The following is a 16,741-nucleotide window of genomic DNA, read 5'->3' as shown; positions in this document are numbered from 1 at the left end:
ATTTCGCTACACTCGCATTAACATCTGCTAACCATGTGTATGTGACAAATAACATTTGATTTGATTTGACATACATCCACAGGTAAACCTCAAATTGACTCAAATGATGTCAATTAGCCTATCAGACGCTTCTAAAGCCATGACATAATTTTCTGGAAATTTCCAAACTGTTTAAAGGCACAGTCAATTTAGTGTATGTTAACGTCTGACCCACATTGGAATTGTGATACAGTGAACTATAAGTGAAATAATCTGTCTGTAAACAATTGTTGGAAAACTTACTTGTCATTCACAAAGTAGATGTCCTAACCAACTTGCCAAATTTGTGACTTCAACTGTTTGCACTTGTGGGTTTTTTTTTTAAAGGAAATCTGAAATATTTCCTGTGGAAAAAATGGAAGAGCTTGATGGGACGTGCGACATTTTGAAAGAATGTATTGTTAATTGGCAGCGAACGGGGAAGAGATATCCCACCTATGTCATGGCTCTGGATGGTAAGCTAACTAGCTAGCTAACGTTACCCAGCTAATGACACAGTATAGCGTAACTAGCTAACAAGATATGGTTAATGTTATCAATCGGAAAACTTAGTTGTAAATTATTAATACAGCCAAGACAATGACTATAACAATAACAACTAATGTAGCAAACATTAGCTACCTAAGGAGCTAGTTATATAATTTACAGTAAGTTCACTAGTATGTGTAGGTAGCATGCTAACTAGCTGCTGGTTAGCACGAAAGCTAGCTAACGCATACTGACTGGGTTGATTGCCAGGCCGTTGTTGTAAATAAGAATTTGTTCTTAACTGACTTGCCTGGTAAAATAAAATATATAGCTAGCTAGTAAGTTAAGTTGAAAACACAGCTTATGATATTATGGGTTGAGGGGGGTATGCAACATGGTGAGCAATGTGAGCCGCTCCTAGCTATCGCCTAGCTAATAATGTTAATTTTTACTTTGTAGACTATTACAAGAGACTAGTGTAAAAAAAATAATAATTTAAGGACCAGGTCAGAATGTGCAAGAGAAGAAAGGGAGAGGAATGAGGGTGGAAAATAAAAAAAACACGCATTATGTGGAAGAACCTTAAAATACTACTCAGAAGGTCTGATGTGAAATTGACTAGCTATGTCTTTGCGCAAAACCTGTCATTTCCTTACTGTAGCTATGTTACTCTACCAGACTGTATAACAGAAAAAGAAGAGGGCCGAGTCTGGAAAAAAAACATCAGGCGGAATTAATTACCAGTGTATCAAGTCAAGTTAGTTTCTAACACTTTGTAGCATTAGTAGTGCAATCTAAATTGATGGATTAAAGGTGAATTTAACCCTGTCTCACCTACTTAATGTACTAATCACTAATATTAGTATAACACTGTCATAAAAATCTGATTTCTCCTGAACACAGCCAAATACATTTAAAAAATAGTTCTGTGTTAGAGTTTTCTTCCTCCTCTGAAGAAGTGTAGCAAGGATCGGACCAAAACGCAGCGTGGTTATCTTGATACATGTTTAATGAAATATAAACATGAACAAATACAAAACAATAAACGTAACACGAAAACCTATACAGCCTATCTGGTGCAAAACAAACACAGAGACCGGAACAATCACCCACGAAACACTCAAAGAATATGGCTGCCTAAATATGGTTCCCAAACAGAGACAACGATAAACACCTGCCTCTGATTGAGAACCACTCCAGACAGCCATAGACTATGCTAGAAAACCCCACTAAGCCACAATCCCAATACCTACGAAAAAACCCAAGACAAAACACACCACATAAAAAACCCATGTCACACCCTGGCCTGACCAAATTAATAAAGAAAACACAAAATACTAAGACCAGGGCGTGACACTGTGGTTAATAATTATGTCTGAAACACCTCCAATCGTTGAGACAAAAAAAAAAACACCACAAATAGTGTCAATTGGTGGATTTTGTCTTTAAAGAAATATGTCCCCTATTCATGTCTACATTTGTAAGTTGTACAAATAATTTTTTGTCCTTTTTGACCTCACCTTAGTGTCAAAACAGAAAATGCAAATGCAACTAACCACTGCAAATTTTCAAATAAGGGAGCTTAAAAGAGAAAATGCAGCACTCAGACAATCTCTCTCCATGATTGAAGGTTAGCTTTCCTGTTTGTGGATGCTCCCACAACTAAGGTTTAGTTTTGTATATACCCATAGATACTGTGACTAGGTTCAGTTGTAGGTGTATCTGTTAGTAGGTGCAGTTGTAGTGTCTACCACTCTATTAGTTGAATGCATATTGCATGCAAGTTTAATGATAGCATATTATGTTCTATATATTTATGCTCCAGGAGGTGAAAACCCTAAAGAGGGAGAGAATGAGACACACAACTTCAAAGGGTGTGTGTTTGGTTTAAGCATGATGACCAGAATATGAGGTGTAGAGATTGAGAGTAGGGAAGATGATTAGAAGTTGGAAGGAGGTGGTTGAATGAATCTATATTCACCTTCTCTAACTGTCTGTCATTCTGTGTGTTCCCAGACATGGCTGGTGGTTTGAGACCCATCCCCAAATCTCACAACAGTGAGAGAGGAAAAACAGTTTCTAACGGTGTGTGTGTCATAGATTGTTGTTAGGTTGATGATCAGAATATGAGGAGTAGAGCTTGAGAGTAGGAGGGATGATTAGAAGTTGTAAGGAGGTGGTTGAATGAATCTGTATTAAATCTCTTTAACTGTCTGTCATACATGTATACATCATGGCTGGTGGATTCACACCATTCCTCCAACCCTCAAAAGCAGCACTCCAAGTCATAGCCGTCACCACCCTGCCAGACAGGATGGTAGGGTGACTTCAAACCTTGAGCTGTAAAGTGGGGATGCAAACTAGTCACAATTTGAATACAAAAGCAGGTGTATTAACATTGTAACAATACAGCAAGCAGAAAAATACTGAATGCATGTGCAGTTTAGCTTAATTTAATGTAAATGTTTAATGCATATTGCAGTACAATGATAATTTGTCTTAAGTGTTTTAACTTAGAGTTCCATATAGGATTATGCAAAACATATTCACAAAACTATTTCTCGTTAACTAATAAAACTATCTAACGGAGTACAGCAAGCAAACAACTTGAGTCATGGCAGGAAAGACTACGAGAATGGTTTTATAATTCAAATACATTTACTTATTTAATGTAATGCCTGGGGTGTAGTGGAGGAAGGAGTCAGACGCAGGAGACAGAGAGTTCAGAGTAGCGCTACTTTATACACCGACCAGGTGAAAACAGACGCCACTCAAAACAAATGCCCCAAAAACACAGGGAACTAAACAGTCCCAAAAACAACTCACGTACACGAACAACCATGACTTACAGGCGCGTGTATAATGAGTACACATAAAACAATCCCGCACACCCAGCAGGCGGGCCGGCTGGCTAATAAAGCCCAACTAATAAACCTAATTAACAACAGGTGTAACTAATAAAAAGACAAGGAGGGTGGAGGAAAAGATCAGTGGCAGCTAGTAGGCCGGTGATGCCGAGCGCCACCCGAACGGGAAGGGGTGCCACCTTCGGTAGTAGTCGTGACATTTAAAGGGGTGGTTCATCGAAAAAATACTTTTAACCTCATTAGAACATTTGCCTAAGCATTAACCTTCACCAGAGACAGTTTTTAGGTTAGTTGGTTCAGTATTTAGACTTCTGCAATTTTATTTAAAATGCGGCATTTACGATTTTATCTAGAATGTATGAAAAACTACAGTATATGTATTTATCCTCACTTTATGCAAGAAATGTTGTCTCATCATTGAGTTGCCCAAAAACAATCTGTTTTGCTTTAAAAATCGACCTACTGGAGCTAATGTTTTCTCCTGTTTGTGTCATCTGGCTGATACCCTTCCTCTTGGTTCAAAGATTTGCAAGTAAATTCTGACTCTGACCCAAGTCGCGGCTTGGCACAGATTAATAGAAAATTACTTCCTGGATTTTAATGAAAAAATTACTGATATATTTGGGAAAAATTTGGCTAAATATTTTAGCAGAGTAATCTTATCCAGATTTTAACTACAAGGGCTATTGGGGTGTCTTTCGGAGGTTTTATGATAAACATTTGACATTAAATTGGGTTTCTATGGGAGAGGGAGAAGTAGAATTTCCTGATGAACTAAACTAAATACTGATCCAACCAACCTAAACACTCTCTGGTGAAGGCTAATGCCTAGGAAAATGATTAAACGTATTTTTTGATGAACCACCCCTTTAACATAGTTGATGAAAACATTAAACAAGGCAATACAACAGTTTACATTTCAAGATAATACTTTATGAACAAAGCATTTATCTAAACATGAATCTGAGAGGTAGGCAGAGAACATATGCTTGACTCAAATCTAATATACTGTACTTAGAAAGGGGGGAGAGTGAAAACAAGGGAGACAGAGAGAGAAAGAAGGACATAAGAGTTGTATAGTTACCACTAGTGCTTGGGGATAGGACTACATCCATCATCAATAACGAATACATGACAATGTCAAAAACAATGTTTTTTTTTGTTTTTGTCAACTCGAGAAATTCTGTTTTCAGAAACTTTTTACAATCACGGATAATGATGTCAATAATCTATTCGTATTTGTGTTCTGCAAAGTCCTAATATCGGTAACAATAATGGTTTTGTCCAAATACTCGGCACACCCCTATTAAAGCCAACCAGGGATTATTGCGCTAACAAGGTAAGGTTTTTTAGAACAGGTGCACGCGCACACTGTAAATCAGAGCAAATCCTAATATTAAAATACTGTATTGAGTTCGGATATCATTTTTCAAATATTCTAATTTCATGCAAAAAAAACTTGTTTCTGTCCATCACAAAGGAAAGTTTGAAAACATTGTTGATAACTACTACAGTGCTGTACAAAGTGGATATTTTGACCACAGCTTCTAAAGGCCCATGTTGTACAAGTGATACTAGCAGAGGGTGTTAAACTCCAGGCGAACATTATCACTCGACTGAGCAAAGAACCATCAAAGTGCATTTCTGAGCTCATGACAGCTCTGTTTCCCAGAGAGGTGATGACCGTCTCTTCGTTGACAGGAAGACATTTGAATGCATTCCGGGACCAGGAGGCAAAGAAACAGCTGTGCCCAACCAAAGTGTCTGCCCTTTGCAGTAAGTTGCTTTGTCATTTTTTACTGTAAATCATGAACAATAACATGTAGAATTATGAAAGATAAGACTTTTACTTCAAAATAAAGCAGAACTACTAGTACAATAAATGGCCAAAAGGGGTTTTGTAGTTTATTTTATTATATATTTATTACAAGAGTCTGAATGTGTGTCTGTAACCATGTCTCAAGTCTATTAGTTTGTGCCAAGACTGTTGATTAATTTGGGGTTATGCAGGCTATTCTGTACTCAAAGCAAATTTGTTAAAACCCTATTTTCTTTTTCTTTACAGCCTTTTTAATTAGGCAAAAACAGATGGAGAAGGATGTTTTAAAAATAATTTGATTGAAGCTTAACAATGAGTCGAAATTGATTAAATCCACGATTTATGTTTAAAACTAATTTTTTTAACTTAAAGGGAGTAACTTGGAAGCTAAGGCCTAACTTTTTTATTTGTTAACTCAGTGAAAAACTATTTAAATGTATAATTTTTCAAATATGATGTCCTCGTATCTGTCAACTTCTTAATGTACACTGAACAAAAAAAATCAAAAGTCTTCTATGGTTATTGCTGTAGTATCACTGAAAGATTGCTATAATATTATCATAAGATATACGATTGGTATATCTTTGTACAGCATATTGGTATAGTAGTGAAAAAATATTAGTTATTGCCGGAGCACATTGAGAAAAAAAGTGTCAAACACAATGTAGCAGCCAGGTAGCCTAATAGTGGTGAATGGTGGTGAAACGGACAGCACTCTCTAAGGTGCTAATTAATTCAAAGCATTTCATGACGTCACTGCAGTATGCTTACATACTTGAGTATAGCTATGAGGCTTACACAAGTCAGAATTTCTTATAGCCTAATTTTCTAGACATTAGTGTACATCAACACTTTTAGACGACACTGCAGAACACCCGCCATGTACACACATACTCAGCTGTGGGGCTCACAAGACCCCAATTTCATATCATTTTCAAGAGATCAATGTAACAGTAGAACAAAATCACAATATGGGAATATCGGAAATATCAAATAAAATAAATCACTGTAGGCTACAGCAAAACACACATATGATAATATATTGGTCTCCTGCCTGTGTGATAATATGAAGCACATACTCAGATTACAAACCGTTCTGTGCTGTGAAGGTAAAGGGAAGAAAATGTCCCATAATGACTCTCCCATGTCAAGTCCATTTAACTCCTGACGGTGCATGTTCACTAGATAGCAGTAAATTGCCGTGTGCCGCTTAGGCCACCCATTGTGACTTGTTTGTGGGCGTGCTGGCAGCATATGGCAGCAAAGATCAGCATGTTCGATTGTGCTTCAAGAATTCAGCATAGCAAGTTTGTATGAAGGTCTGGGTATTAAATGGGTAAATAGTTCAATAGTAATATGCTCTAAAACACTCTGGTGACAAACAAACATTGCTTCCATGTTTCCAATCATCCACATGGCTGGGAGAACCTATTCAAGTAAGTAAATACATTTTGAAAATGTAAAAAAAAACAATGTATTATTAGCTAGCTAGCTACAGTGCAGGCTAACTTATATGAGCTGCTAAATGAGCTAGCTAGTTGGCTAGCAAGCTATCTAACCAACTTTACATACTGTATAGGTTATATCAGCTGTGTCGGTGAACCCTTCCCGTATCTGAACTGACTACATAGAGGGCACAGCATGACCAGCTGAGCTGAGAAGTCACTTGGTCAGGTCAACAGGAAGTATTACTAAAGTGATGCTTTACACTGAAATACAGATAGAGATGCAATAGTTGCAGAATTAATGATTTGTCAGTTTTACATTTCACCTCCTGATGATTATGCTGACTGACAGTGAATTTAACTTTTTTTTTAATGTTAAAACACAAGGGTTAAACATGCTAACTCTCTCTATCTCTCTCCATCTCTCTCGTCTGCAGGTATGTTTTGATGTGAGAGAGGATGCCAACCCCCAGTACCGTCATCGCCACCTCACCCGCTCTTAGGGTAACCTTCGGGCCGACTGGGAGCCCAAGGCTGGTAGGAGACACCGCAGAGACACTTATATAATTGTGATGAACTGAGTGAATATTAGGGTAGCACGGTTTTAGAGTATTTACATGATGCATATGAAGTGTAGTGTACTGTTTTTCATTTCTATTTCTGTATATATGAATTACAAATCAGCCTTTAACTAGTTAAATCATGTTTCTAGTCTATTGCATAGTTAGTGTAACCATTGATGTCCCAGGACCAAGATTGGTAAACACCATTGAAGTGTATAATTGTAATACATACATGCAGACACAGCATCAGATACTGTAATTTGACACTCCTGGTATTGGATATGACTGAAAAATAAGCTGAAAAGACATTCATACCTGAACTACACCTTTATTTGCCAAGGTAGAGTACATGATCAGTGAATATATTAAATGTACAGGCTACAATTTGCATCCTAGGCACAAAGTTATATTATATTCTACTCAATCTATAGGCTTAATTAATGTCCTTCAGACTGTTTTGAAGTTGATACAACTGGCTATGATAGCTGAGGTTCATAGCTAGGTTCTAAACTAATATGTATACCAAACGTTTTAGGGTCCATACAGATCGGCTACATAGCTAGCTACACATCCACAGGCATATGGGCATTTTTATCCTCCACTGCACAATAAGCAAGAAAAAAATGTGCTAGCTACGTTATTTCATCTGCATTGCATGGCAAATATCAGCAAGGCAAGCCTACACAATTGTACATTCAATTTGCAGTAAATGCTTTAGCTAGCAAGATTCTTTACATCCACTGTTTCACAAGACAACAGCCTGGTTTGCTGGTTGTTGTCCCTAAAACAAACAATCAGAATTACAATTTCATACTCATGTCACAACACCCATAAAGCTAGTCAGCTAACGTAAACTCACTCACTTTTGTACATCGCCTTGATCCGTACAATTGACCTTATTTTAGCGCCCCAAAAAATGTAATACTTCCAGATCAACTGTAATGTCAATACCATTGTAAAGCACAATTTCTCCTCTTTCCAACAGAATCAATGTCACACCCTGACCTTAGAGATCCTTTAAATTCTCTATTTGGTAGGTCAGGGTGTGACTAGGGTGGGAAATCTATGTTTATATTTCTTTGTTTTTTGAGAACTTGCACAATTGGTGGTTGACTAAATACTTTTTTGCCCCACTGTACATATGAGATGAGTAATGCAAGATATGTAAACATTATTAAAGTGACATTATTAAAGTGGCCAATGATTACAAGTGTGTGTGTAGGCAGCAGCCTCTCTGTGCTAGTGATGGCTATTTAACAGTCTAATGGCCGTGAGATACAAGCTGCTTTTCAGTCTTTCGGTCCCCGCTTTTGATAATCTAATCAGTTTTCCACATCATCACAGATTTTTTTTTAAAGACTTGGAAACAATGTTGATTCAACCAGTTCTTGCCCAGTGGGATATGTTTTTTTTTTTTTTACTTTATTCTTCTTACATGTTATCACGTTTCAATGTAAGACCCAGATGCAGACAACGTTGAATTAACAGTATATTAATCCAACAGGGGCAGGCAAGAGACAGGTCAAGGGCAGGCATGGGTCAGTAATCCAGATAGGTGGGGCAAAGGTACAGGATGGTAGGCAGGCTCAGGGCAGGCAGAAAAGGTCAAAACCGGGAACAATCGAGAGACAGGAATAGAGGGGAAAACGCTGGTAGGCTTGATGAAACAAAACGAACTGACAGACAAACAGAGAACACAGGTATAAATACACAGGGGATAATGGGGAAGATGGGCAACATCTGGAGGCGGGGTGGAGAAAATCACAAAGACATGTTAAACAGATCAGGGTGTGACACATGTAGACACTAGACACTACACTAGTGTTAGGGCAAAGCTTGACGATTAGTTGATTATTTGATTCAGTGCTAGGGCAAAAACCAAAACGTGCACCCCTTGGGAAACCCTGACCTAACCTGCGACCTGACCCATCACTTTATGTATCACTGCCCCCCAGTCGCAAGAAGTGACATAAAAAAAAAACAATAAAAAAAAAAACAATACAACGCATCCTACGCATGCTTTCTGTCTCTAACACTAAAACTGAAACTAAATAATATAAAAATCAAATATAAATAGTTTTTTACAACTCAAACTAAATAAAAACTAGCAAATCAGGTTTGAAAACTAACTGAACCTAAACTGAATTTCTAATAAAATACAAATTTTAAAAATGAATTAAAAAAATTACAGAGCCTGGGTGCCGATCAGTTACAGTGAGGGTAAAAAGTATTTGATCCCCTGCTGATTTTGTACGTTTGCCCACTGACAAATAAATGATCAGTCTATAATTTCAATGGTAGGTTTATTTGAACAGTGAGAGACAGAATAACAACAAAAAAATCCAGAAAAACGCATGTCAAAAATGTTATAAATTGATTTGCATTTTAATTTGGGAAATAAGTATTTGACCCCTCTGCAAAACATGACTTAGTACTTGGTACATACCCTACATTACTCATCTCATATGTATATACTGTACTCGATACCATCTACTGCATCTTGCCTATGCCGTTCTGTACCATCACTCATTCATATATCTTTATGTACATATTCTTTATCCCTTAACACTTGTGTGTATAAGGTAGTAGTTGTGGAAATGTTAGGTTAGATTACTCGTTGGTTATTACTGCATTGTCGGAACTAGAAGCACAAGCATTTCGCTACACTCACATTAACATCAGCTAACCATGTGTATGTGACAAGTAAAATTTTATTTTATTTGGTGGCAAAACCCTTGTTGGCAATTACAGAGGTCAGATGTTTCTTGTAGTTGGCCACCAGGTTGGCACACATCTCAGGAGGAATTTTGTCCCACTCCTCTTTGCAGATCTTCTCCAAGTCATTAAAGTTGAGGCTGACATTTGGCAACTCGAACCTTCAGCTCCCTCTACAGATTTTCTATGGGATTATGGTCTGGAGACTGGCTAGGCCACTCCAGGACCTTAATGTGCTTCTTCTTGAGCCACTCCATTGTTGCCTTGGCCGTGTGTTTTGGGTCATTGTCATGCTAGAATACCCATCCACGACCCATTTTCAATGCCCTGGCTGAGGGAAGGAGGTTCTCACGCAAGATTTGACGGTACATGGCCCCGTCCATCTTCCCTTTGATGCGGTGAAGTTGTCCTGTCCCCTTAGCAGAAAAACACCCCCAAAGCATAATGTTTCCACCTCCATGTTTGCACTCCCTTTAAGAGTATGCTCCTAATCTCAGCTCGTTTCCTGTATAAAAGACACCTAGGAGCCAGAAATCTTTCTGATTGAGAGGGGGTCAAATACTTATTTCCCTCATTAAAATGCAAATCAATTTATACCATTTTTGACATGTGTTTTTCTGGATTTTTTTGTTGTTATTCTGTCTCTCACCGTTCAAATAAACTTACCATTAAAATTATAGACTGATCATTTCTTTGTCAGTGGGCAAACTTTAAACGACACTTTTTATGGATATCTTTAAGAAATGTCTTTCTTCTTGCCACTCTTCCATAAAGGCCAGATTTGTGCAATATACGACTGATTGTTGTTCTATGGACTGATTGTTGTTCTATGGACAGACACCTCAGCTGTAGATCTCTGCAGTTCATCCAGAGTGATCATGGGCCTCTTGGCTGCATCTCTGATCAGTCTTCTCCTTGTATAAGCTGAAAGTTTAGAGGGACGGCCAGGTCTTGGTAGATTTGCAGTGGTCTGATACTCCTTCCATTTCAATATTATCGCTTGCACAGTGCTCCTTGGGATGTTTAAAGCTTGGGAAATCTTTTTGTATCCAAATCTGGCTTTAAACTTCTTCACAACAGTATCTCGGACCTGCCTGGTGTGTTCCTTGTTCTTCATGATGCTCTCTGCGCTTTTAACGGACCTCTGAGACTATCACAGTGCAGGTGCATTTATACGGAGACTTGATTACACACAGGTGGATTGTATTTATCATCATTAGTCATTTAGGTCAACGTTGGATCATTCAGAGATCCTCACTGAACTTCTGGAGAGAGTTTGCTGCACTGAAAGTAAAGGGGCTGAATAATTTTGCACGCCCAATTTTTCAGTTTTTGATTTGTTAAAAAAGTTTGAAATATCCAATAAATGTCGTTCCACTTCATGATTGTGTCCCACTTGTTGTTGATTCTTCACAAAAAAATACAGTTTTATATCTTTATGTTTGAAGCCTGAAATGTGGCAAAAGGTCGCAAAGTTCAAGGGGGGCGAATACTTTCGCAAGGCACTGTAGTTTAGACCTCATCTGTGGTTTTAAAAACTCTACTTCTCCTTACCGAAATAACATACACATGATAAGGCACGCACTCTACACACACATACACAAGGATGTTGTATTGTAAATATGTGATTGTGTAGTAGTGACCTGAGGGAACACACTAAATGTATTAGGTAAAGTGTTACGAAATGTAATATTTTAACCGGTATATAACTGCCTTAATGTTGCTGGACCCCAGGAAGAGTAGCTGCTAATGTGGATCCTTAATAAATGCAAATACAAATAGGCAAACTTGCTCACTGCCTCACTATTGTCACACCCTGATCTGTTTTTGTTTGTCTCCACCCCCCTCCAGGTGTCACCCATCTTCCCTATTATCCCCTGTGTATTTATACCTGTGTTCTCTGTTTGTTGCAAGTTCGTCTTGTTTGTTCAAGCTAACCAACGTTTTTCCTGTCAGCTCCTATCGTTTCCCAGCCTCTTTCCTCGTCCTCCTGGTTTTTGACCTTTGCCTGTCCTGACCCTGTACCCTCCCGCCTGACCTCTCTGCCTGACCCTGAGTCCGCCTGCCATCCTGTACCTTTGCTCCACCTCTGGATTGCTGAACTCTGCCTGTCCCTGACCCTGAGTCCGCCTGCCGTCCTGTACCTTTGCTCCACCTCTGGACTACTGAACCCTGCCTGTCCCTGACCCTGAGTCCGCCTGCCGTCCTGTACCTTTGCCTTACCCTGGATTTTCGACCTCTGCCTGCCTTGACCTGTCTTTGCCTGCCCGTTGCCACAATAATCATTGTTACTTTGACAGTCTGCATCATGATTCCTGATAACAATAGTGGATAGGCAAAATTAAGTTAATTTTCATTTGTAGCCAAAGGCACATCACATCTGTTAAATGTATTACATGTTTTTGAGTGCAGTGAAATATTTTTATTTCGGCAAATATTGCTTTTGTCACAGAGACTTATTTTACTTATCTTCCAAATGTTAAAACAGGAGTGGCCAATCTAGTTACTGGGTAACCTAGTACCCAATACGTTTTTGTTCCAGCTCTGATCTAACACACCTTTAACACATCTTGGCGTTGATTAGCCGAATCAGGTGTGTTAGAGCAGGGCTGGCACAAGACAACATAGGCTACCCAGTAGCTCTACAGGAGGATATTATCATTTGCAGATTATAAACAATTTGCAGATAAAATAATGTTAAAAGGTTCATTATAAGTATAAATTTAAAACATACTGGTGATGATCTTAAAAGGAGTGTCTACCAAACACTTTCATACAAAATAACAGAAAATATGCTGCTCCCTTATTCCTCCATTGTGATTACAGTACAATGAATCAATCATCATAACTTCTCAGAGGCCTGGGAAGAGGTAGAAGTGCTTTGTTAGAGTGGCTCTGTCTTTGGTCGGCATCTGTCTGGGGAAATCTTCAAAGCGTCCCATGACCTGTATGGAAGAAAATACCAACATGTTATTGTGGCTCAAAGTAAATCAAAGCTGATCAATCATTCTATACAGTGCAATGAGGAAAGAACAATGTTATCTGTTCTGTTTCCAGATACTTGCCTTCCTGAACAATTCTTCTATATGATCATCACAGGCATAGGTGTTGAATGTCTCCATGATGCGTTGGACAAAAAGGGTGCCCATCTCTGGATCTCTGTAGGACACAGTATCTGAAAGCGAAGGGAATGTAATGAGGGTTTACTCACATTGATTTACAAACAATATAATGCCTGAGAATGTGTTAATATGACACACTAACCTGGTGTGCAGGACAGGAGGGAGATGAAGTCCTTCTCTTTGTGCTCCCTCCTAAATGAGTCACTCTCTAACCCCAGGTCAAGGCTGGACCCAGGCACTGTGTCACTGACCCAAACAGACCCATCCTTGCCTGAAACAACATGCAAATCCTCTTTAATATGGAGGTGTTGCCTGTACAAAAGGTTTACATACATTTAGGAAATTTGTATTTTTATGAAAGAATCACCTCCCCTGCAGGCCTGAATGAGGATGACTTTGGGTTTGTTAATCAGTGCTTTGCAGTTCTCTGTGTTCAGGTGTGTGAAGATGTTGTTGATGGGGAAGATGTCAAGATTAGGGTCCCCTTTCTTGTAATGGACACCCATGATGGCTCCCAGCTCCCCGTGAGACATCATCACCACGAAGACGCTGTCCGACAATAAGTGCTCCTCACGTTTAGAGAACGCTTTCACAGCCTCGTCCATCTCCTGCAAGAGCATACTGTCAGTCACAGAGGAGAAAAACCATAGACTAAGGAAACATGTAAACACTCTTCTAGAAGCAGGAGAGATGTTTCCTCCCTCTGTTTACCTGTCCAGACAGGTTTCTGTGTTTCACCACATCATATCCCAGATCCCTGAGAAGCCTCTCCACGTCCTCCTCGTCCTTCTCTGCCCCTCGTCTCAGCATGTTCTTATCATCAAACTCCACGTTGTTTATGAGCAGGGCCAGACGCTTCCGACCAGACTTATCCATTGGAGGGTAAATCTGATCGAGCAAAGCAATTACAGGTGCAAAGGTTATTTAACAGTAATATAGCCTAGCAACAATTCTACTCAGTCAAAATATGTGTGGAAATTGGTCCCAATTTACAAGTCATGCTAAAACCACTGTGTAATAACAGTGTAGGTACACATTGTTACACAGTTATTGCAGTTTGTGAAATTACAAGTTGAAACTTTGACTATACTTTCACGCCTAGATTATAAAATATATATATATATATATATATATGTATATATATATTTAAAGACTTTAGAGTAACTGTGTTTCCTAAACTATGACACCGGTAACCCAAGGGGTTCATAAGAAAGCTTACTGGTCTAATAGGATAACTATAAACTCAGAAGCTAATTCTATTGGGGCACTCAGAAAACCGATACATGTACACTGATCTATCCTTTGACAACGAAGTAGAGCTCAAACCTCGCTACCCTTCCTCTGAAGAATGTCCTTCTTAAAGTCATTTGTGCTGGGGGTGAGGACAGAGGACACTGGCTGCTCCTCCTGCTGTGATAACTGAGGCGATGATGGTGCTGCAGGGAAAATACAGCATGTTACATTACATTTACAGTATCTGTTAAGTTCTTACTAACTCTTATCAAGTCTAAGAGAAGTTTGGCACTGTGACAGACGTAACTGAATGGTGTATCAGTTTCACTCACTGGGGGCCAGACCCATTTTGTCATAAAGTCCAGGATCTCTCTCCTGAACTCTGGCAATCATCTTGTCACTGGCTTTGCTCCCTTTCTTCCGCACCATATCGATAAGGCATCGTGCCTGCTCTGCCCTAGTGCTGTTCTCCTCCGTCACCGATTCTGTCTCTTCATCGTTCAGCACCTTGTCCTCCAAAAGGTCATCCAGGAGCTGCTTGATCACTGGCTTCGTCACACTGTCTATGAATGTCTTCCGAGCCTTGGAGAGCAACTTGTCTGGTGAAAGTAAATAGGATTTAATCAGAGCTACAATTTAGTCATTGTTGGAGCGATGTCTAAGTCTTATGCATCTACTTTATAATTGAGCATACAGTGTATTCTAAATTTCAATTCATCCTTTAAAGGGACAATCTGCAGCTCGAACAATAACAAAGAGGACACCCCGCCACTGATTTGGTAAACAACTGAGGGATGGGGCTGGACAAACGTAACCACTCTCAAACTCATGGACAGAGCTATGGATGCGAAGACTGACCATCCATGATATCAACATGATAGTTTAACCATGATTTGAGGCTATACAGTGTTTGTTTACAATTACATTGTTTACAAACAAATGAATAAACCAAGCTTATATTTTGATGAGTATAATGGTTGAACTAAGCTCATGAGTCATCTATAGTTTTTTTTTTTTTAAATCCAGAATCAATGTGTATATCATTCATTTAAAAGTCTAACAATTGATGTAGCAACTTCAGTTTGTCTCTTTAATGATGCATGTTTTTTTAATAATATTTTGGTTTGTGTCTTACTTGGGGTGTGTTCGTAAATTCATTCTGGAGTGCCAGAGTGCGTTCAGACTGCGCTCTGGACGTTCGTTAATATCAGAGCGTTTCGATCTGGCCGAGGAGTAGGGTTGATCCGAGCGTTCTGACCTCACAATGGCAGTCAAGCACCCTAGCTAACTGGCTAAAGTTAGCTACCTTGCCGATGTTTACTGACTCCCGTCATATTCAAAGCATGTTGAGCGTTCATAAATTCGTCAGTTATTCTGCGCTCTGGCAGACTAAAACGAGAGCGCTCTGTAATCGGAGTTGATGGCCATAGCAAATTTACGAACTCTCTCACACACACACACACATACATTGTTATCAAATCAACTGCTCCAGATATAAAAAACGGTCGATCGACCGTGCATTTTGCCTGCACCAGTCAGTCTTGAGTTGGACGCCTATAGCGAAAGTGAAAGTATGCATGCTGTCGAAGTGGAAAAAAATTGCCCAGAATTCCAACAGAAATATTGCAATATTCTTAATATTTATATTTGTCAGAGTAATACCATAAATACCTTGTTTGTTAAAAACAAATTGTACCAAAGCAAAACAGCCGATAATGTTTGTACATATACGTTTTTATTATTTACCTGCCATTCCTTAGATGAGGTGAATGAAGCTATTCTGTTCTTTCTGCTAGCTATTTCGCATAGAATAAAGATATGCCTATTTCGCATAGAATAAAGATATGCCTATTTCGCATAGAATAAAGATATGCCTATTTCGCATAGAATAAAGATATGCCTATGCGTTCTCTTGATGATACTCGATCATCCCAAATGCTTTTCAACCTAGACTACTGGAGTCATAAAAAGTCTTAGCAACTTCCCGTATATTTTATACAGTAACCTGATTGGCTGGCTTGGTGCATATATACATAACAGGTTTGTTGGACTGTGATATGCATTTAAAAATATGTTGTATTTTTCAGATTTACAATAAAGGAAATGTGCATTTCTATACTGTAGCTTCCAAAATATGTTTTTACAATTAAGGAGGAGTGCCAGGATGGCTTCAATACAGCGCAAGTCATCCAGGGTTTATACACATCATTTGTCAGGACCCAGTGGTCAGGACAGCTGAGTCCCTGCCCATCTTCCTGAAAACGTCTGACATCAATACTTTATTATATAGCTACTTACTATGAATGTGATATGTGGTTGTCCATATCTAGCTGCCTTAAGATTCATACACTAACTGTAATTCGCTCTGAATAAGAACCCCTTATAAAATGAATAACGTTTTAATAATTTCCCATTTGAAGGAATATAGTGTTGCACAGGACTGTCTGTATACCTGAAATGGTCTCAAGAG

General features: G+C 38.9%; 1 protein-coding gene and 1 long non-coding RNA gene across 5 annotated transcripts; one reads left to right on the top strand and one right to left on the bottom strand.

Moving 5' to 3' along the window:
- The first annotated feature begins 370 nt into the window (after positions 1–370).
- Positions 371–7,216, top strand: LOC149972375 (uncharacterized). Of its 3 annotated transcripts, XR_016491334.1 has the most exons (4): positions 371–494; positions 5,076–5,150; positions 6,773–6,862; positions 7,076–7,199. It is a non-coding gene; the product is annotated as an uncharacterized LOC149972375 (long non-coding RNA). The 3 variants fall into 3 exon arrangements; XR_016491332.1 differs by lacking the exon at positions 6,773–6,862 and having other exon boundaries at positions 7,076–7,216; XR_016491333.1 differs by lacking the exon at positions 371–494 and having other exon boundaries at positions 5,022–5,150.
- A 5,099-nt stretch (positions 7,217–12,315) lies between these two features.
- On the bottom strand, positions 12,316–16,278 carry LOC110503799 (caspase a). 2 transcript variants are annotated; one of them, XM_021582336.3, is made up of 8 exons: positions 16,018–16,278; positions 14,604–14,870; positions 14,365–14,474; positions 13,750–13,926; positions 13,406–13,646; positions 13,181–13,309; positions 12,982–13,091; positions 12,316–12,861 (listed from the first exon to the last, which is right to left on the bottom strand). In XM_021582336.3, the coding sequence occupies exons 1-8, from the start codon at positions 16,022–16,024 to the stop codon at positions 12,769–12,771; spliced, it is 1,134 nt and encodes a 377-aa protein (XP_021438011.3). In that variant the 5' UTR covers positions 16,025–16,278; the 3' UTR covers positions 12,316–12,768. The 2 variants fall into 2 exon arrangements, with proteins under 2 accessions (XP_021438011.3, XP_036817798.2); XM_036961903.2 differs by having other exon boundaries at positions 15,407–16,273.
- Between the last annotated feature and the right edge of the window lie 463 nt (positions 16,279–16,741).

Source organism: Oncorhynchus mykiss, chromosome 24 (genome assembly GCF_057628025.1).
Source record: "Oncorhynchus mykiss isolate SJ-2025 chromosome 24, ASM5762802v1, whole genome shotgun sequence".
Classification (NCBI taxonomy): Eukaryota; Metazoa; Chordata; class Actinopteri; order Salmoniformes; family Salmonidae; genus Oncorhynchus; species Oncorhynchus mykiss.
This window is presented reverse-complemented; position numbering and strand designations above follow the sequence as displayed.

What these genes read in the sequence shown, in the direction of transcription:
- LOC110503799 (XM_021582336.3), bottom strand. An exon ending in CATTCAGGCCTGCAGGGGAG is followed by an intron (nt 13,310 to 13,405) that starts GTGATTCTTTCA and finishes ATGTTGTTTCAG; the next exon opens with GCAAGGATGGGTCTGTTTGG. An exon ending in TAGAAGAATTGTTCAGGAAG is followed by an intron (nt 12,862 to 12,981) that starts GCAAGTATCTGG and finishes TCTTCCATACAG; the next exon opens with GTCATGGGACGCTTTGAAGA.